At 44.1% G+C, this 21,751-nt stretch overlaps 1 protein-coding gene across 3 annotated transcripts in view; it reads left to right on the top strand.

The window, feature by feature from the left end:
• TNRC6A (trinucleotide repeat containing adaptor 6A) overlaps positions 1-21,751 on the top strand; it is a 104,771-nt gene that overhangs the window by 71,722 nt on the left and 11,298 nt on the right. For 2 of the 3 annotated variants that reach the window (XM_080831704.1, XM_080831705.1), the window contains 8 exons: positions 1,802-1,882; positions 2,227-2,278; positions 6,225-6,367; positions 7,067-7,204; positions 7,648-7,776; positions 8,176-8,253; positions 8,506-8,716; positions 11,829-11,960. In XM_080831704.1, coding sequence (XP_080687830.1) covers positions 1,802-1,882; positions 2,227-2,278; positions 6,225-6,367; positions 7,067-7,204; positions 7,648-7,776; positions 8,176-8,253; positions 8,506-8,716; positions 11,829-11,960 — 964 coding nt within the window. Of the gene's footprint in view, positions 1-1,801; positions 1,883-2,226; positions 2,279-6,224; positions 6,368-6,752; positions 6,900-7,066; positions 7,205-7,647; positions 7,777-8,175; positions 8,254-8,505; positions 8,717-11,828; positions 11,961-21,751 lie in introns of all 3 variants that reach the window. The other variant, XM_080831706.1, reaches the window with a different exon arrangement.

Genomic DNA, 21,751 nt, shown 5'->3' with positions numbered 1-21,751 from the left:
GTGTGTAGCCTTTTTACTCTTTCTCCTTTGTTTCTGCTAGTAAAAATCTTTTAGAAAGCAACTGCAAACACTTATTTAGCCTCTGCTGTGTGCCAGGTACTGTGCTTGGTGCTGGGGATTCAAAAACACTAGGAAATGAGCTGCACCCTCGAGGAGTTCAGAGTCTAGTGTGGGGCTATAGGAGAGGGCTGAGGAGTGACCACTTGAATTTGGAAGATGCCTGTGGGTGGGGTGTGCCAGGGAATATAATAGCCTGACTAGTAACCTGTAGAATTTCTGGAAAGAGGTAACAAGAGATCTGGCTCTATAGTTAGCTTAAGGGCAGATACGGGACCGCTGGGTGGCTCAGTGGGTTAAGCCTCTGCCTTCGGCTCAGGTCATGATCCCAGGGTCCTGGAATTGAGCCCCACATCGGGCTCTCTGCTCAGCAGGGAACCTGCATCCCCCTGTCTCTCTGCCTGCCTCTCTGCCTACTTGTGATCTCACTCCGTCAAATAAATAAATAAAAATAAGATATTTAAAAAAAAAAAAAGATTAAGGGCAGATAGTAAAGTCTTTTCATTATCGTGCCAAAGAATTGGAACTTTATTCTGTATAAAATATGGAGCCAGTGATATTGCATAGAAGGCAGCATGAGTTGGGTTTTGTTTTTTTTTTTAATTACTTTCTTTAAAGAAAGCTGACCAGTGATTCTATGAAAGATAATTGGCACAGAGGAGAGACCAGAGTTGGGGGATCTCAGTCAGGAAGCTTCTGCATTCATTCAGGTGAAAAGTGAGGGACTGAATTGGGAAGCCAGAGTGGATGTGTAGTGCAAGGGACTGATTGGAGAGGCATTTCAGAATAGAAGGGACAGAAGGGCTCAGCAGCCATTTAGGCATGGGGGTTGGGGTAGGGGGCAGAGGAATCAAGGAGGACTTCAGAAACCGTGGTGAGGGTTAGGTGCTTGCTTCAGAGACCTGCGCTTGGGAGGGGGGGATCGTGAAGCTGTGTTCTGTCCCATGGTCGGAAGGAACAGGCGGTAGCAACGGGAAAGGGGAATTAAAGTGACAGACCAAGAGTGGCTGGCCCTGTGGTCCCTGGGGCATCTAGCCTCTTGTCAGCCAGGTTCATCATCGAGGACCATATTTCCTCAAAACATGTCTCAAAGTCATTTCTGTACTGCCCATGCCCAGCCAGCCATGGCAGCCAGCACCAGGGCTGGCCGTGGGGGCATCCCCAGCCTCAGCTGCCGCTGGGGTACTGTGTTCCTCAACAACACAAATTGAAATTTTAAAATAGCTTTTCATTTTGGAAACATGGGATGCTTTTTCAGTACAGTGCTCATAGCATAATTAAATTACTGGTTACATTGGCTTCTTTGGACTTATCTATGGAACCTAACAACTACTTTGACTTTAGTGTGGTGTCAGAACTCCACAAGTCGAGATTGTAATGAAGCACTTAGAACACAGTCCAGTTGTAAACTGGAAACTGTGATGAGCAGTTCTCATTATTCTGAGGATCTTTTTTCTTTTTGTGGATCGTCAAGGCCCTTTGCTTCCGTCTTTTCCTTCTGACTACTTGCCTTTAGAGATTTCTCTGTACATTACAGCTATACCAGAGGACTGGAGCAAAGGAAGTTGAAAATCAAATAAGTTGATTTGTAATTGTTAACAACTCTGCTAAGAGTTTGTTGGAGGAGAATTTAATTGGCTAAAAACGAGAGTTGGGAATTGTCTTGAAGTTTTTATTAATCCATCACTGTGCTCAGATCAATAGAGGTGGCCATGGTAGCTTTCTACTTTTTTGTTTTCCAAAGGGAACCATGAAAGGTGGAAACAAACAAGAAGAAGCTTGGATAAATCCATTCGTTAAACAGTTTTCAAATATCAGTTTTTCGGTAAGTGTATTTTCCTAGCAGACCCCTCCCCTTTTAATGGTGGTCTGTAAATTTACTCTAACTACGGTTTTTTGGTTTTCTTAACAAGTTAGTACTGTCTTTCAGTTGTATGAATGTGCTGGAGGTTAGAGTAAAATTGGCCTTGGAGCCGCCTTTATTTTTATAATTTTAGCTAAAAATATTGATCACACCTTATTTTGAAAATTTTTTCTTATTAGGCAGTGAAAAGAGTTTTGCAGTCCTTGATTTTTGACAAATAGTGAAGTAAAGTAAAAAATTTCATCTTTAGTTTATTTTCATTGATAAATTAAGACCTGCTAACACACTGTTTTTTCTTACTTCAGAGAGACTCACCAGAAGAAAATGTACAGAGCAATAAGATGGATCTTTCTGGAGGTAAGAAAAAAGTTAAATCAGTTGGGGTTCATATTCATCATGGATGGACAAATGTTTCTGTGATGTCTTGGTTCTAAGTAAGCACTGACCTGGACCAAGAGAGAGGAGATCTGAGTTCTTGTCACAGCATTCCTGTGCTCTCAGCATACACTAGAGTGCGGTGGTGTATGAGTGGACTGCCTTCAAAGTACAAGTCCCTGTGCAGGTCTAAGGTCATCATGATTGTAGTCTGTGATGATCTCAGATCTAGTCCGATCAAAAAGGAGTTATCCAGGTTGGGTGATAGATTCTTAGTAATTTAGGAAACAGTAGGTGCAAAGGCCCAGATCATATGACAGAGACAAGTTGAACCAGGCTGGAGAAATGGAAGTAGTTCCATGCAGTAGAAGAAACATAAATTAATTGTGGTGGTGGGAGTGTGGTGATGAGAGAAGCTTCAACCAGGGGAGGGTGCTAGAATATGAGGCAGGTGCTAAATCATGAGGAGCTGGGAGCTTTGAACTTCATTCTGGAGGTATGGGATTAAGTAATTTTAAATAGGACAATGACATGATTGGGATTTATGTTTTTTAAAAAATATGGCTACAGGTTCAAAAGATCCTAGGACAGAAAAGATTGGTGGCAGAAGACTGAGAAAAAGATACTGAAAGTGTCAAAAGTGGTTCGAGATTTGTTGCAGTAGCCAGTGGTGATTTCAAAGCTCTAAATAAGATAGTAGGTGGGAAGCCTCTTTATTCGGTGAAGATGAAGGAATTAGGATCAACAAAGTTGAGAACCAGTCTGAACCAGTTCATTATAGAGGTGGGGGGGTGGGTGTGGTGAAAGCGGATTTCCAGCTTGCTTGCTTGCTTGCTTGCTTGCTTGCTTTCAAGATTTTATTTATTTGAGAGAGAGAGAAAGAAACAGAAGGAGCAGGGGGAGGGAGAGATTTCCAGCTTTCTTGACTGGACACTTTAGTAGGTGGGAGTGTTATTCTGTTAGTCTGATTCCAGGCAGGAGAGCAAATTACACAGTGATTTGAGCAGGAAGGTTTATTAATATAAATATGAAGAATTATTCTCATAATAAAGGTTTGGCTAGTAAGAAGTAAAGGGACCACAAAAGAAGGTAGAGTAGCAGAGGTAAGGAGAGATCACTAACCTTAGGACAGAGAGAGTGTGCATCTGAGCCAGGGCTGAGATCCAGACCCTTGGACCTGGCCCTCTGCTCACCACATGGCAGAGGTGTCACTGCGGTGCCACACTAGAACCACAGGATATCTGCCTTCTGGGGAGGTGTCTCACTTGAGCTCTGCTACAAAACTGCCAGACTGGCTGCTGGGGGGAGCGGTAAGCCTGGCTGGGGCATGTGTCTGGGGCAGCAGCTGCTGTGCTGCAAGAGAGAGCCCCGGGACCTGGGAGGCACCATTGGTCTTCTGGCGGTGTCTCCTGCACCCTCTACCGACAAAGCTGCAGTGTCAGCTGGCAAAGGGAAAAATAGGTAAAGGGTCTAGATCCCTTTTTTTTTTTCGGGGCAGTAAGAGCTGATAGGCAGTGGGTTGATGATTGGTACAGTTCACCCCACCCTGTGACCACCCATCTTCCGTATGCACCCTTGTGCACACACTTCTGTTCCACTCTAGTGGCAAAGCGACCGTCTCTCTTCTTAGCAAGGTACAGCTTTCTTTCCTACAAGTGAGGAAGTCTGCCCTCTCATCAAGTTGAGATAGACATAGTCCCAAGAGTTGTTGCATTTATTATTGGCTGCTCGAAGTCCGTCACAATTGAGACTGAAGGACTCAGTTGTAAAGTTAACTTTCAGTAGCTTGTGAATAAAATATAAACGGGAAAGAAAAGAAAGTGGTCAGCCTATACAACCACACTCGTGTAATGAGCCATAGAAAGCATGCAGAGCGAGTCCTGCCCACGTTTCTGTCGTGGTCACAAGCTGTGGTTGGTGTGCATGGCTTCTTTCTCGCAGCACCCATTCCTGCTGCCCCACTCTCAGCCATACCTCGGCACCCTGGGTTCTTCTGCTGGTCCAATGACCCAAAACTCTGTTCCCAGAGGGTCTGAGCCCTTATTCATGTGCCTTTTCTTGATTGCTGTAGTTTTTAGTTGACCTTTACTAGTGGGCCTGGAAATACTGAAGAGCGCCCCCCAGAGAACCCCTGGATTCAAATCCTTGTGGCCTTCATTTTATATTAGAAAACCCATTTCCCCTTGGTGATCAGAATCAGTCATGCCAGCCAATACACAAGCTCCTTTTTGCCTGTGGTTCAGTGGCACAGGAAGGCAAAATGTCCAGATGCAATGTTCATCTTATAATTCAGCTGCCTGATGTGTGTCCTAGTAGAACCATTTTGTCTCTTGAGATCTCCAAACCTGCAGAGTTGCCAGACCAGGAAGCAGGAATTCTCTGAGTGATTTATGAGGTATAATAGCGAGAGAAGCCACTCTCATTCTCACCTTTTGATTTCCAGACCTCTGTATTCTGGTGATGTGGGAGACACTGTGTCCTGTGAGGCAGAAGCCTATCCCCCTCTCTCCCTTTTTAAGATTTGTTTATTTGAGAGAGAGAACAGGAGCAGGAAGGATAGAGGGAGAGAAAAACTCAAGCAGACTCCGAGATAAGCACACAACCTGGCATGGGGCTCGATCTCACAAACCTGAGATCATGACCTGAACTAAATTCAAAGGTCAGACTCCTAACCAACTGTACCACCCAGGTGCCCATCCTTTGAGGATGTTGCCCCCTGACTTGCTTTGTAATCAGTTCTGCCTATCAGTTTGGCTAGCTACTTCTGAGTGATGATGTATGCAGTCAGACCAGTTGATCCCATGGACGTGATCCCATGGACGTGATCCCATCACTGTCCTCCTTTTGCTGTGGAGTGAGTTCCTTGATTAGACGCAGTGCTGTGAGAATTAAGCCTTCTGCAAGACAACGGGTGGCAGAAGCATTACAGCCAGGAAAAACAAATTCATATCCAGAATATGGGTGTGTTACTGTGAGGACAGCGCTCTGCCTCCTCCGTGGCTCACCGAATGGCAGAGAAGTTGCTGTGCTGCTGTGCTGGTAGGACTTGCTGGAAATCTGCCCTCTAGGGTGCTGGGCAGAGCTGTTCATAGAGAGGTGTCTCACGGTTTGGAGGTATGTGGGAATGCTGGGAGACGCTGGCCGGGGGTGTGGCTGAGCACCCTGCGCTGCAGAAATGGGACAGTGGAGAAGCAGCCCAGAGAGCGCATTGAACTTCCTCCCTCAGTGGCTCTCCAGCGCCCTCTACTGACAAAGCCTGGCAAAAGAAAAATGTAAAGAGCCCAGATGGGCCTTTTCACTCAGCAGTCAAAAAGGGTGACTTTGGAGCTGAGAGCCATTAAAGCAATCAATAAGTGGCCATTATTAGAGATAAGAAATCTATAGGAATAACAGATTCGGCAGACAAGAAATTGAGTTTAAAGTTTCAGAGAAGTCAAAATGAGGAGAGTAATGGACAGAGGAAAACAGAGAGGGGAAGATGTAAAACGGTCTGGTCTTCAGTTTCTTCATCTGCTAAACAGAGGTGATAATAGTAGTGTTACCAGCATTAAATTCGAACACGCATTTTGAACAGTGCCTGGCACATAGTGTGCATCTATCCAATGGTGCTTTGTCTTGGCTGTTTTTGTTATTTGTATCTGGGAACTATGTTTTTATTATTAAATTAAGCAGATTAAAGATGACTGAAGAAGTCTTAACCATCTTAGTACTGTTCTGTTTTCAAGTTAATTGGTTCAGTAAAATAACAGTATCTGCTAAACCCAGCTTTACTTCTGGGCATGCCAAATTTATTGAATGCATTTTTTACATGTTCTTGTCAAGGCAGAAGTCATGTCGGGGAGTGAAGATTTTGCTCTCTGCTGTAAATTTATCTGAAGCCAGTGAGATTGTTTTCCTACATAGTAACATAGTTTCCTGCATTTCTTAGGAATGTTACAGGACAAACGAATGGAGATAGATAAACATAGCCTAAATATTGGTGATTACAATCGAACGGTCGGGAAAGGCCCTGGTTCTCGGCCTCAGATTTCCAAAGAGTCTTCCATGGAGCGCAGCCCTTACTTTGATAAGGTAAGTTGTTCGTTTGTTTTGTTTTGTTTTGTTTTACCCCTGTGGCTGATAAACCAGTACACTTAATAGCATAATTTTCTCATCAGTGGTTTAGGGCATTTAATATAAAGTACTATAATCTGGTGCTGTTACTGGATTCGTAGTTCATTCTCCTCTTTATGTTTCAGTTTAGCATAGGGATTGCATTTGTATTTTCTTCTTAATCCCGTAAAATATGTCTGGTTCTTTTTATGTACTCTAGAATTAACACTAATCTCTTCTGTTTTCTACCCGTTTCCTGTTGGTGCTGCAATGTCGCGTGACTTCTCTTCTGTTCCTGCAATGATTTCTCCCTTCTGCTTGTTTGCTTGGCTGGTGTTGCACATCTTTCTGTCTGTCCACTCAGGATGGCATTGTAGCAGATGAATCCCAAAACATGCAGTTTATGTCCAGTCAAAGCATGAAGCTTCCCCCTTCAAATAGTGCACTACCTAACCAGGCCCTTGGCTCCATAGCAGGGCTGGGTATGCAAAACTTGAATTCTGTTAGACAGGTAAGTCCACATGTGTATTTTAGGCTCTCTGTTCAATGATTTATATAAGTAATGAGATCTCTCTCACATGTAGTTACTGTGTTTAAGTCAGTAATACAGTGTGGTGTTGGGACGTCTGCCCCTGAAGAATCCCACTGGTATTCTTTCACTGTCGCTTGGTTTTGTAGAATGGCAATCCCAGTATGTTTGGTGTTGGAAACACAGCAGCACAACCCCGGGGCATGCAGCAGCCTCCAGCACAACCTCTTAGTTCATCTCAGCCTAATCTCCGTGCTCAAGTGCCTCCTCCATTACTCTCCCCTCAGGTAATCACTCCTGCCCTCCTCTCTTCTCTTGACCTGGAGAAACTTGATATTTGAATGAGGCGGCTAATGACTCATCCTTGTGTCTTTGAGATGCAGCTAATTCAGCATCAGCTGTCCTTACCGAAGGATGTGGGCAGGGTAAAGAAAATGAGTCCAAGTTAAATGAAACCTAAAATTTACCATTACCTTCCGTAAAACACCTTAAGGGGAGGAGGGCAATAGCAAAGTAAATTGGCTGGTTTAAGATTTCACCCCTGTCATCTTTTAGTTAACCCAGGGAAGTATATATGAACAATAAAGCAAAAGAAAACAGAACATAACCAGCCCTCCAAGTAAATAGTCCACAGATTTAATTGTTCTATTGACGGTTCAGAATACACCATACATTTAGTTAGTTTTGACTTATTTGATCAACATTATTAACTTGCCGTTGTGATCCTAAGGTTCCAGTTTCATTGCTGAAGTATGCACCAAACAACGGTGGCCTGAATCCGCTCTTTGGCCCTCAACAGGTAGCCATGCTGAACCAGCTATCCCAACTAAACCAGCTTTCTCAGATCTCCCAATTACAGGTAAGTAGAGTAACAGCTTTCGTCATTTGGGTTTATTGGGTGTCAACCATGTGCAGGAAGTGTTGCAGCAAACAGAGCCAGCGCTGTGGCCCTCAGGGAGCTGTGGTCTGTCGGTGAGGACAGACCATGAACTCGAAGGACAGGATGCTCTTTGAGCACCCCCAGCTAGGTCTGAGGGGGTGGAGGGGGTAGGGTGACTGGGGAAAATGTCCCTGATGAAGTGCAAGTTTATATTGAACAAGAGACCGAATTCTACGGTGGCTTGAGGCCAGGGAGTCCCAGGAAGAGGTGACACCAGATGAGGCTACACTGTAGGTGTGTGCATCCGCGGCAGTCACCTGAAGCTCGCAGCTCTGTGACGCCGAGACGCTGACGGCCTTTTCACCCTCTTCCCTCCAGCGATTGTTAGCGCAGCAGCAAAGGGCCCAGAGTCAGAGAAGCGTGCCTTCTGGGAACCGGCAGCAGCAAGACCAGCAGGTAGATGACATCCGTAATCTGAACTCATTGCAGTAGAATTGTAACGAGATGAGAAATGCCTTTATTAAAAGAGAATGGAATATGTGGTTGGTTAAGTCTCCTGTTTGCCTAGAAGTCCTCTTAACTGGTATGCAACTGATTGTTCACCTTCCTGCCTAGGAGGAGGGGTGAATTCGGCAGTGAGGAGGAATATGTGGCTGTCTGGGAAGCCTTTCTGTCCACCGTGTTTCCCAATCATCTCTCTGTTTCCAGGGTCGACCTCTTAGCGTGCAGCAGCAAATGATGCAGCAGTCCCGGCAACTCGATCCCAGCCTGTTGGCGAAGCAGCAGACCCCGCCATCTCAGCAGCAGCCCCTCCATCAGCCAGCCATGAAATCTTTCCTCGAGAATGTCATGCCCCACACTACACCCGAGCTGCAGAAAGGGCCATCACCAATAAATGCTTTCAGCAACTTCCCGATAGGTAGGTTTCTCATTGCCCTGAGCATTCAGGTGATGCTCGGGGGCCCCTGGCTTACTGTGTCTGCTCCTCGAGCGGCGCAGTTTCGTCCCCTCGGGAAAACCATGCCGGCCCTGGGACCCATTCCTCTCCAAGAGCTGCTTTGCCTCTTGCCGGTTCAGCCAGTCTTCTTGCTTCAGGGAAGGCCTCTTTCCATGTAAGAAAATGACGCTGTTTCCAAAACCCCCTGCTGTTTTACAGTGGGTTAGAATAAACATGAAGTTGCTCTGAAGCCCTAGGTGGCTTCGTCGTAGGGTAGAAGAGGGAAGGTTAGCAGTAACCACGTGCCAGAGATGCACTGAGCTGCGCTGCTCTGCAGGGACAGCTGGGAACAGTTACATCTGTGCTTTCGGAACCTCTAATTGTGATTCTCACCTACATAGTGAGGGATGGTCTCTGGTCTGAGTGGAGAAGATCAAGGCTAGAGGAGGATTGCCTTGGTCGTCCCTGCAGTTGCTCCCTCTTTCCTTTCTTCGCTCTGTCCCCAGGCATTATTCCCTCTGGAAATTTCAGGCCTGAATGTTTTCTCCTTCTTTGAGTCTCTTTTCTCCTTTGTGCCTTTGATTCTATTTTGAGCCTTGATCACACCCTCTTCATTTTGCTTTTTCTTTCTGTCTTTTCCTGCAACCGTGGTTTCTTGTAAACCAGCTTGGTTGGTTGCTGGCCCAACTGGGTCCAAGACAGTCAGTTAGTGTGCATGTTCTGGGCTGTGGGCAGGGCCTGGGGCCTGCTGTTGCTTCACTCTGGCTGGACAGTACACATTTTGGCTCTCCCTGGTATTGCTTTGGACTCTCAGCTAGGACGTGGGTTGCACTTTGAGTCCTTGGTATGGTTAGCAATCTCATTAGGTTTCCGGAAGCAGTTCCCTTGCCAGTTACCAATGTAGATAAATACCTTAGAATTTATCTACATTGTGATCCCAGAGACAATAGTAGTGTGGTGAAAGAATACTCAAGTACATTGAGACATTGTGATCTTACCAGTGAAGGGAAGTGACTCTTGCTGTTTGCATACTAGACGTACAAATTGGGCCATTGAGGAGGTAAGTTTCGAAATATGGGATTTCCTGTTCTGATTGGCTTTATAGCAAGAGATACTTCTCCCAGAGGCACCTGGGTGACTCAGTCCAACTCTTGGTTTTGGCTCAGGTCGTGAGATTGAGCCCCATGTCAGGCTCCGTCGGCGCTCAGCACAGAGTGTGCTTGAGAGTCCCCACCCCCTGCACGTGTGCTCACATGTGCACGCACATTGCCCCCCCCCCCCAAATAAATAAATACAAATCTTTTTAAAAAACCTACTTCTTGGTTAAGAAGTCTGCCGAACCTGTACAAACACAGTATGGTTGTCTAAATCAGGCATTGGCAAACTAGAGCCTGTTGACCAAATTTGGCCAGCTGGCTGGTTCTGTAAATAAAGTTTTATTGGAACACAGCCTTGCTCTTTTGTTAATGTGTTATTCTGTGGCAGCTTTTTTGCTACAACAGAGTTAGTAGAGACACTGAGGCCTTATGCCCCACAGAGCCTGAGATAGTTACTGTCTGAACCTTCACAGGTTCAGAGAAAAATTTGCCAGGTCTTGGGTTTAGCTGAGGAGTCCAGAGAGCAGCAAATGTAATTGCTCTCTCCAAAAATAAGGGATGATACTAGAGAATTCACACTATTAAAGTTTTTAAGTTTGAATGACCTGTTATCAATCACATGGACTGTCATGAAACCCAAGTATTGAAAACTATTTGTTTTGAAATTTAGAATAGGAACAACGTGGCTGTGTATTAAACAAAGATTCTGGTTCCCACTGGAGTCTTTTTTTTTTTAACAGACATCTCAGATGATTCTGATATTGATGGTCCTTGGATTAAACTTAAGAAACGCTGGCTTAATAGTTTTCTGACCAGAGTATCTGAGGTGGAAATTTCCATCCTTGTTCCAAGAGAGTATCTGAATCTGATGTGTGTCATCAGCAAAGTTCAAGGAAATTGTGCTTTGAGATACGAGAGTCTCACCCTTAAGTACAATTGCTAGAGCAAGACATTTTTACTTTCAAGTGACAGTGTCTTTTGTCTGGCCAGTCAGTTGAAAATTACTGTTTACAAGCAAAAGATAAGATAACAGCTAAAAGTGTTTATTAATATTTCTTCATGCATGGTGCTCTTGGGGGATAGCTAAAGAGATCTATTGTAGGGGCGCCTGGGTGGCTCAGTTGGTTGAGTGTCTGACTCTTGGTTTTGGCTCAGGTCATGATCTCAGGGTTATGAGATTGAGCCCAGTGTTGGGTTCCGTGCTAGGCATGGAGACTGCTTGAGATTCTCTCCCTCTCCTCCTGCCCCCCTGCCCTGCCCTCCCCTGTGCACGTACTCTCTTGCTCTAATACATAAATAACTCTTTTTTTAAAAAATCTTTTATTGGAGATAAGCTTTAATAATTGGCTTCCTTAAAATTATCTCTTCTTTTATCAAGGAATTTTAAAATTACCAAAATTATATGAAGAAATAGTTTTCCACAGTTGACACAGTTGTGGTTTTAACAGTTTGATGGTTTGAAAACATTGGGTTATTGAATAGTAGAATAGCTGTTAAGGATTTTTATTTGTTGCTCTCTGATAATGTAGCCATGGCTCTTCTCTCAGTGTTATTTCTGCACAGCCTTGGCTGGCGGCCCAGAGTGTCTGTTCTGCCTGCCTTGCCTTTGTCTGTAATCATTTGGCTGTGCCACATTTGCAGGGTGATATTTATTAAGGAACATTCACAGGATTGAAAACAGATTAGTTACATGTTCTTTTCCAGAAAATGGAAGTTGTGGTATCAGAAGGAAAATGTGCTGTACTTTATAAAGTGTTTTTTTCTGGGCACCTGGGTGGCTCACATGGTTAGGCGTCTGCCTTAGGCTCGGGTCACGATCTCCAGGTCTTGGGATTGAGCCCCACGTCAGGCTCCCAGCTCAGTGGGGAGTCTGCTTACCCTCTCCCTCTGCACCTCCCCCTGCTTGTGCTCTCTCTGTCTCACTTCCGTTCAAATGAATAAATAAAATCTTTAAAATAAATAAATAAAGTGGTTTTCTATTATTGTTTTATTTTTAGGCTTGAACTCAAACTTGAATGTAAATATGGATATGAACAGTATTAAAGAGCCACAGTCAAGACTAAGGAAGTGGACTACAGTGGACAGCATTTCTGTGAACACATCTTTGGATCAAAACTCCAGCAAACATGGTAGGAAATAACATTCTTACATGTTGCACTTTTAAAAAAAAGTTATAGACTACTAAATCTAGGTCTTTGTTTTATTTTATTTATTATTTATTCATTTATTTTTTAGAGGGAGGGCTGGGATGGGGGAGAAGGAGAGAGAATCTTAAGCAGGTTCCACATCCAGTGCAGAGCCCAGCTCGGTCTCATGACCCTGAAACCGAGAGCCGGATCCTTAACCGGCTGAACCACCCAGGCGCCTCTAGGCCTTTATTTTATTTTAAATGTCTTTTTTAGCCAAATTCTCTTACAGCCTTTCCTTTTTACTGAAAAATGCTTTATTATTAAATCTTAGTTAAAATCAAAAAGCAAAATTAACTTTTATTACACTATTGTACAAAATAGAGATTGAGTATACGTTTGTGTTTTAAAAATTATTCCCCCTTTGGTGGTCATTTAGGTTTCTACAGTTGGTTTTATTGTTCTAATATTCTACTTAGCATATACTCAATTTAGTATGATGGGGAGAATATTAAAAACTCCCAGCATAGTTTGACTTCGGCCAGTTTTTTGTATAATGGCATGTTTTCTTGATATATTTTTTTGCTCTGTGTAAATCATATAGATTCAGTTTTCTTGTTTTTTCATCTGTTAATTAAATTTTTTTTAGAAACACCATTTTCATCTTATTTAATATTATCAATTCATCTAGCAGATGTTAATGGAGTATCTTCTGCTTTCCAAGGACTGTGCTAAGGCCACTTGGAGCACGTAGATACTTATGGACATGGATGTACACAGTTGAGCATATGTAAGCCAGGAAAAATACCCTGAAGGAACTCATTGTTTGGTCACAAAAATAAGCATGTGAACAACTTTAGTATGCTGTGATAGGTGCTATAAATGTGAATCCATATGATGGTAAAAATAGTATGATAATGTGAAGTCCATTGGAAGATTGAGTCAGGAATGAGGAACTGTGGGTGTAGTGGGTGTGGAAGGGCTTCACAGAGAGACTGCTGAGCCGAGTCTTTGGCTTTACCACGCAAAGGAGTAAAGAAAGAATACCAAAGAGTATATAGCATTTAAAAAGCAAAAACAGGACAGCCTGGTAGGTTCTGTTGTGTGGGCCTGTCACAGAGGTGAAGGGGCAGAGAAGAAGGAGGAGGAAGGCAAAGCCAGAATAGTAGGTATGGAGCAAATCACAGACAACTTTATGCCATTAATCATTTAGAACTTGAAAGTGGTGGCTATCCAAAGCACAGAAGACTCAAAGCAGTGTGAGACAGAAAGCATTGGGCATGGAGGGGATGCATGAGAAAGAGCCTTAGAATTAAGGATAGGAGGGCTGGGTAAGTAACCTAACTCCTTGGGCAAACATGTGGTCATCCGTGATGTACCTGCGTAGTCACTCCGTTGAGCGCTCTGTGGCACCGTTAACTCTTGCTGCGCGGGAGCGTGGGAGCACAGGAGTGTAGGTAATGGTGGTAGAAATGCAGGAATCAGAGCAGGCATGGTGAGACAGATAATGAGTTGATTTTAGGCTTGTCAAGTGTAGTGTTTTGGGTAGTGCACAACATGGAAAAGCCCAGTAAGATATTAGGAATAGAGAACAGCTATTGGGAGAACAGCTGTTGGGAGAATAGCTAGAATAATGTCTGGTATTCATCACAGTGTTGAGGTCATCGACGTGGATAAGGTTGCCTCAGAGGGACAGAGCCTAGAAAAGAATAAGGACAGCATCTTGGAGCCACTAGTGGTGAAAGGAGTGTCTGGAGGGGTCACATGTGGAGAGCCAAGAAAATGCTTCTACCATGTGTTTTTCTGTCTTTGGGGGTTAAAATGATATTTCCTCTGCCTCGCTTATCTGAGCCTCAGTTTCTTTGTAAAAATGACCTGCCTCTTTCCTTCCTTGCACTGCTGTGGCAGGTGTACCGTCCCTTGTATGTTCTCCAGTGTTCGGCATCCTGGCAAATACGGTGTGTCCTGTACAAGGGGTCCTCAGGCAGCATAGGTTTTGAAGTCAGATAACACTTGGGATTCCATCCCAGTTCCTAAACTCCTCAAGTCATGGTGTTTGCATCTGCAAAAGGAAATGATAACCTCCCAGAATTGGTGAGAGGACTGAATAAGGTAACAGCCATTCAGCTTCCCCTTGTTGCCTGGCACCTGGTGTGCAGGCTTTGGGTGGCGGGGGCTTCCTGTGAGCAGCTTGTTGTCCTACTTGCTTTTTATCGGCTTCAGTTAATAAAGTAATTTTGTATTTATACGTTGTCCTTTTTTTTTTTTTTTTTTTAAGAATTCATTTGTTTGTCATAGCACGAGCAGGGGGAGCGGCAGGCAGAGGGAGAAGCAGACTCTCCCACCTGAGCAAGGAACCCGATGTGGGCCTCGATCCAGGAACCTCAGCTTAACCAAGTGTCCCTACTTTGTCTTCTTTTTAAACTTAATATCGATCGTTTTTTCACTGCATTTTGTTGCATATACTGTTTCCTTTTGCACAAATCTGTAGTGTGAGCAGTAAATTGTTAAGTGTTTTAGTAATTAGCTTAAACAATAAATACCTCTATTCTTTTTTTTTAGATTTTTATTTATTTTTTATTTATTTTATTTATTATTTTATTTATTTTTATTTATCTATTTGACAGAGATCACAAGTAGGCAGAGAGGCAGGCAGAGAGAGAGGAAGGGAAGCAGGCCTCCCGCTGAGCAGAGAGCCCGATGCGGGGGCTCGATCCCAGGACCCTGGGATCATAACCTGAGCTGAAGGCAGAGGCTTTAACCCACTGAGCCACCCAGGTGCCCCAAATACCTCTATTCTTATGTAATGATCCAGTGAATGTATTCTAGGAATGTTCTTTTCAGAATAAGAAGGAAGATGTCAGTACTTTTTCTTTACTTCAATCTATATCCCTATCATTCTTTTTTCTCTCCCCCCCATTCTTCATTTACTTAATTTGACACTTGAAACCTAGTCATTCTTTCTCTTCATTTTTTAAAAATTATTTTTCTGGGACACCTGAGTGATTCAGTCAGTCAGTCCAACTTCTGATTTTTGGCTCAGGTCATGATCTCAGGGTCATGAGATGGAGCCCCCCACATGTCAGGCTCCGTGCTTGAGATTCTCTCTGCTTGAGATTCTCTCTCCCACTGTGCCTCCCTGTGCTTGTGCTTGCTTGTTCACTTGTTTTTAAAAATTTAAAAATTAGGGCACCTGGGTGGCTCAGTCAGTTAAGTACCTGCCTTCGGCTCAGGTCATGATCCTAGGATCCTGGGATCGAGCCCCACGTCGGACTCTGCTCAACAGGGAACCTGGTTCTCCCTCTCCCTCCACCTGCCACTCCCCCTCCTTGTGTGTGTGCATGCATTCTCTCTCTGTCAAATAAATAAAATCTTTAAAAATATTTTAAAATTATTTTTCTATTAATAATACAAATTACTTAATATTTACCTGCTCTCCCACCCCAAGAATATTCTTGTTTCCTTTACTTTAGCAGGTGGTATGATTAATATTAACTAACCCAAGGCCAGTAGTCTTCATTTCATAGATACTATTTGATATCACCAGACTTCTGTTTTATCCCCTTAAAATCAAGAATGTTTGATAAGATGTATAACGTTTGGTTGCTTTCATTCTTTCTTTATGATTATATTGTTTTCTTCTTTGTAAAAATGATTTCAGAAATAGCCCTTGACCTGGTTGTGGTTTTGGTCTTCTGCTCCAGAAAGAAAGTTTGATACCTGTATGTAAGAGCCTTCTAAATTTCAAGTCTTAGAATGTTGGCTTTTTTAGGGGCACCTGGGTGGTTCAGTCAGTTAATGTCCAACTCTTGATTTCAGCTCCGGTCATGGTGTCAGGGTTGTGAGACCAAGCCCTGCATCAGGCTCTGTGCTGAGTATGGAGCCTGCTCTGCCCACTTTGTGCTCGCTCACTCACTCAAAAAGGAAAAAAAAAAAAAGTTGGCTTTTTTTTTTTTTTTAAGCTTTTCAATCTATTTGAAGAAGGTGCTTTCTTTTTTTTTTAATTTAGTATTTATTTATTTATTTATTTGACAGCGATCACCAGTAGGCAGAGAGGCAGGCAGAGACAGAAAGGGGGGAAACAGGCTCCCCACCAAGCAGAGAGCCTGACTAGGGGCTCGATCCCAGGACCCCAGGTAGAGGCTTTTAAACCCACTGAACCACCCAGGTACCCCAGAAAGTGCTTTTTTTTTTTATAATGATACTTGCTCATACCCTCCCTTCCTCCCAGAACTGCTCCTTCTTGACCAGTAACTCCTCCTCATCTTAGTAGCTCTCTGTCCTGGCAGAGATTTAGAATCTTCTTCTCAGGTATGGTTGTTTTATTTGTTGGCTTTGTTTTCCCTTTTCCTTATATTAAAAAGAGAGAGAGAGAAAGGTTAATTATTATCCTGTCTCTTATACCTTGGCATAGTTTTTCTTACAAAAATAAAATTCCTATCTACCTGTATTCAGGAGCACTTCCAAATCTGCCAGCCCACAGCTGATGCTTTGTTAGACCCTCACTATTTTGAAAGTCATCTTTTTGCACCAACGTCTCTGTAAACATGCAGGAACTTTCATGTACAGATTCAGACTTCTGGCATCTCTTTGGAAATGCGGAGGTCTGGCAACACCGAGCTCGGAAACAGTAAGCACCAGAGTGGGGTGGCTGCTGCCCGCGTACTTACGGCTCATTGCCCCTCCCTGTTTGTCTTCTCCACTCAACTCAGTGATGACATCATTTGCCATTTGCCTTTGCACTTAGCTGGGGAGTGTGGTTGGTTTTGTTTCATTTCTCTTCTCACTCCCCTTACACCTGTCCCCTCCCTTCCATTGGTGGAGAGAGATTTTCCTATAGTCCCTAACCAGAGGAAAGTTTGCCTGTAGTCATGCTTCTGTCTTGGGAAGGACCATGGGATTTTTGCCTGTAGCCAGCCTTCTTTGCTTCTTTATAAACAACAGTGGCCTTTTTGGCATTTGTGTCTCCCTGTTGTAGAAAAGAGGGTCTACTGTCCTCTAGCAGTAGAGCAGCGTGTAGAGGTCATTGTCAGGAGGGGAGATGAGATAGTAGTATTAAGACTCACATCAGACATAAGCTGAGCCCAGGGAGGGAAGAGACCTGTGGGGAAGGCCTTGGCCTGGCCTTGACCACTTGCAGCACAGTCTTAGGTGGGTTCTCTTTTTATCACCATTTAGGGAAGCTTAGAAAGCTAGTAGGTTACTTGTGGAGCAGAAAAGAAAGGGCAGATGCCCTTTCAGAGGTCCCCAAGACCACGTTCAAGTTCAGTGATTTGCCAGAGGAATTGACAGAACTCAGAAAAGCTGTAGCACTTATGGTTATGATTTATTACAGCAAAAGAATCAGATGAAAATCAGCAGAGTAAAAAGGCACACGGCACAGTCCAGGAGAAGTTTCCTATTGTCCTCTCCCAGTGGAGTTTCACAGACCTAATTTCTCCAGAAACGGTGTTGTGAAACCTCGTACAAAGTATTGCCAACCAGAGAAGCTCCCCCAAGCCTTGGTGTCCAGGGTTTTTACGGGGGGTCAGTCACGTAGGCATCAGGCACCTGCATGACTCAGTCTCCAAGCCCCCACAGCTCTCTCAGAAGTCAGACAAGGACGCAGTATGACCCAGGCCTCAGGCAGACACAAACAGGTGATGACTGGAAGTCATGTTGCCATGAACTGTCTGGCCTGGCTAAGGCCCGGGGTCTGCAAAGGTACTCTTACCTGCAGGATATTCTGTGGACTTGGAGGAGCCCAGGAGTGGTTGAGGGCCAGGCCTGAAGCGCTTTACAGTATGTATGGCTTTACAGTATGTATGCCGGGCCTACTGTGCTAACCCTTTACTGCACCCCCTCCAGAGTAAGAAAAGCCAGCTTTGTTAAGGGAAGTGGGGTAGAATGGAGACAAGGACATCTGACCAGGAAACTGTGCATCACAGAAGGGTTGGACTAAGTTATTTGCTATGCTTTTTGGTCCTAAGATCCTTTGGCTAGAAGGTTGTTTATAAAATCTTGTTCCCTTGTCAGCCAAGCACCCAGCACAGTGTTCTGGGGCAGGGGGGAATCCATATGTAGAAGAAATATTTCAGTCTTAGGGTAGAGGGCAGTAGGGAACGGATTCCAGAAGGCCTGTGATCTCTTAAGCTGCGATATGAAAGATGACAGGAGTTAACCAAGCAGAGGTGATGGGAGTGGACCCCAGGGGTGGTGTGGAGGCCTTATAGATGATTAAAGAGTTTGAGTGTTAGCCCCCCTGTCCTGGAGGGCTCACTATTGCAGAGAGTTAAGCTGGGAAATGGTGAGATGTGTGTTTGGGGATTATCACTCTGACTGCAGTGTGGCCACCTGGGGAGTGGAGGTAGCCGGGCAGATCAGCTAGGGAACTTCCAGAGCTTAGCCAGACAGGAGATGACTGTAGCCTGACCCAGTGTCACTATGCTCTGCCATCAAGAGCTGTGCCATCATTTTGCAGTGTATACAAATACTGAATCATTATGCCGTATGCTTGAAACTATTACAGTGTTCTATATTAACTATATCTCAGTAAAAATTTTTTGAAGACAAGATTAAACAAGTTATAAAGACACCCACTAGGGACACCTGGGTGGCTCAGTTGGTTGGGCAGCTGCCTTTGGCTCAGGTCATGGTCCCAGCGTCCTGGGATCGAGTCCCAACATTGGGCTCCTTGCTTGGTGGGGAGCCTGCTTCCCCCTCTGCCTCTGCCTATGCTCGCTCACTCTCTCTCCCACTCTCTCTCTGACAAATAAATAAAATTAAAAAAAAAAAAAAAGACACCTACTAAATCAAAAATAGAAGCTCTCCACATTTCCAGAAAAGATAGAAACAGATACCACATTTTCAGAGTTTAAAGAATCTACAAAGAAAGGCATCATATAAATAATGAAAAACTGAGACCAAATATATGTCAAATTGATAAATATAAATGGTTCAAACTAATTCACATTGTTTCATAAAGCAGAATCCAACTCTTTGCTGTGTACAAGGGACCGAAAACAAAATAATTCGGAAATCTTTGCAGTTGTGCAAAAAAACCAAACAAACCAAAAAAAACAGCTGTAGGGAAGCAGAATTGATAGGACTTAGTGACTTAAAATAATGGAAGGAGAGGCAGGAGAGCCTCTCTGCTTTCTAACTTAACTGACATCACATTTGTTCCTCTGATTAATACCAAAAGGACATTTTTGTGACATTCGTTCCTTTCTGTTGGATTTTATCTTGAAAGTTTATTTGACTAAACTTGGCTTAAAGGTCAGCTTGCTGGTTTGTGAACCTTGGACTGATGATTATCAGATATTGAAGGTGAAATTGTCATGTGGTAAAAAGAACATTGGACCCTAAATCAAACAGACCTGAATTCTTTTTTTTTTTTTTTTTTTTTTTAAACAGACCTGAATTCTAAGTTGAATTTGCCACTCAGTGGCATATCACATTTGGAATTTTTCTTAAGAATGGGAATGGTAGGGGGGTGCCTAGGTGACTCAGTGGGTCAGGCCTCTGCCTTCACCTTGTTACTGAGGAGAAAAATGCAGAGAAAAGAAGTTTTAAGAAAATGCAGTAATTAGGGGCACTTGCGTGGCTCAGTGGGTTAAACCTTTTCCTTTGGCTCAGGTCATGATCTCAGGGTCCTGGGATTGAGCCCTGCATCGGGCTCTCTGCTCGGTGGGGAGCCTGCTTCTCCCTCCCCCTCTGCCTGCCTCTGCCTACTTGTGATCTCTCTCTGTCAAATAAATAAAATCTTTTTTTAAAAAAAGGAAGTGGTAGGGGCACCTGGGTGGCTCAGTTGGTTGGGTAACTGCCTTCGGCTCAGGTCATGATCCTGGAGTCCTGGGATCGAGTCCCGCATCGGGCTCCCAGCTCCGCGGGGAGTCTGCTTCTCCCCCTGAACTTCTCCCCGTCTCATTCTCTCTCTCTCTCTCTCTCTCTCTCTCTCAAGTAAAATAAATAAAATCTTTAAAAAAAAAAAAAAAAAAAAAAGGAATGGTAGGGACGCCTGGGTGGTTCAGTTGGTTGGGCATTTGCCTTCGGCTCAGGTCGTGATCTCAGCGTCTTGGGATTGATCCCAGCATTGGGCTTTCTGCTCAGTGGGGAGTCTGCTTCTCCCTCTCCCAGTCCCCCTGCTTGTGCGCACTCTCTCTCTGACAAATAAAATCTTAAAAAAAAGAAGAGTGGGAATGGTAGTTGACTTAGGTGACAGAATGCAAAATAAATACAGACCCTGGATTTGAGAGCGAGCTTTGCTGCTTATTAGCTACATACGGTCAAGTAACAACCTTTATTTGCTAAATGGGAATATAAAATGGTACCTCCTGTGATGTTTTGAGAATGAATGAGGCAACACCTGTGAAGCACTGATGCACTAGGACAGGGTAAGACACTAAGTGGCCTGTGGGTGGGGACTTCATTGTTGGCTCCCCACATGCCTGCCTCTAAGACAACAGTATGTCTCCAGTGCGAATCCAGCCTGCTTGTGTCCGACTATACCTGCCACCTGGACACCCACACCTTCCATTTTCCACACCTTCTCCCATGCAGCGGTTAATAGAATACAATTGGACTCTAGCTGCCTCTCTGTCAAGCCTATTTTCCTTTTTAATAAAATGAAGTTTTAATAAGTAGAAATGGATTTTCTGAAATGAAAGGGGGGAGTACTTTTATCAGCTCAGGTTCTTGCAGAAAAATTAATCATTTAAAATGTGGTGTCTGTGCTTTTGCTTATTGTATTACGTGCAACTACTTCTTTACTCATACCCCTGCTGAGCTCCCAACTGATTTTATCTTATTTATCTTTTTTAAAGATCTTATTTATTTATTTAACAGAGATCACAAGTAGGCAGAGAGGCAGGCAGAGGGAGAGGGGGGGAAGCAAGCTCCCTGCGGAGCAGAGAGCGGGATGCGGGGATGCAGGGCTCGTTCCCAGGACCCTGAGATCATGACCTGAGCCAAAGGAAAAGGTTTAACCCACTGAGCCACCCAGGCGCCCCTCCCAAGTGATTTTAATTCACTTTACAAAAAAGATACACAGTTTACTCAGATAAAAGCAACTAGATAAGGAAGCCAGAGAAGAGAAGGGCTGGAGTTGCTGGAATAACGAGGCCTCGTCAGGAATAGGTCAGTGCCCAGCAGTGATGGTGCCATGAGGTCCTGTCAGGCCAGCTCTGCCCCCTCAGTAACTGGTACGGAAGCTTGGGTGTTGTGGGTGCTACCAGGCAAAACTTTGTCATGGAGTAAACAAGACTAAAGCAACATTCAAGGCTCTGCTGTATTTTTGTAGAAGCTCATAACATCTGTGATCAGGGCTTTTCCTCATACCTACTCCAAAGCTGGCACAAGTGGGTGGGTGTTTGGTTTTTTCCTCTTTACCCTTGCTCCTCCATTGGGCTATTAAAGCTGGAAGCTTGAGAGAGATTCTCCTTCTCTAAATTTATTGAGATAATTTACATGTGATACAATTCTCTTTACAAAGTGTACCATTTGTTGGCTTTTAGTATACTCTGAGTCGTGGGAGTCGAACATTTCCCCCTGTCCCAGAGAGCGCCTGAGGGATTGCTCCTCGCACCTCCTGGACTTCCCTTCCCTCCCAGACATGCATAAAAACGAGTCCGTTTTCGGTGGATTTGCCTCACTGGACCACTCACATCAGTGGAAGCATATATTATCCGGTCCTGTGGGACTGGCTTTTTGGTGGGGCACAATGTTTTCAAGGTTCATCTGTGTTGAAACATGCATTAGCACTCATTCTGTTTTACAGTGGTGTTGGCTGATGCCACGTTTGGGTTATCCATCCA

The sequence above is a fragment of the Martes martes genome, assembly GCF_963455335.1.
Source record: "Martes martes genome assembly, contig: SUPER_18_unloc_1, whole genome shotgun sequence".
Classification (NCBI taxonomy): Eukaryota; Metazoa; Chordata; class Mammalia; order Carnivora; family Mustelidae; genus Martes; species Martes martes.
Note: the sequence above shows the minus strand (reverse complement) of the source record. Positions and strands in the feature narration are given on the sequence as shown.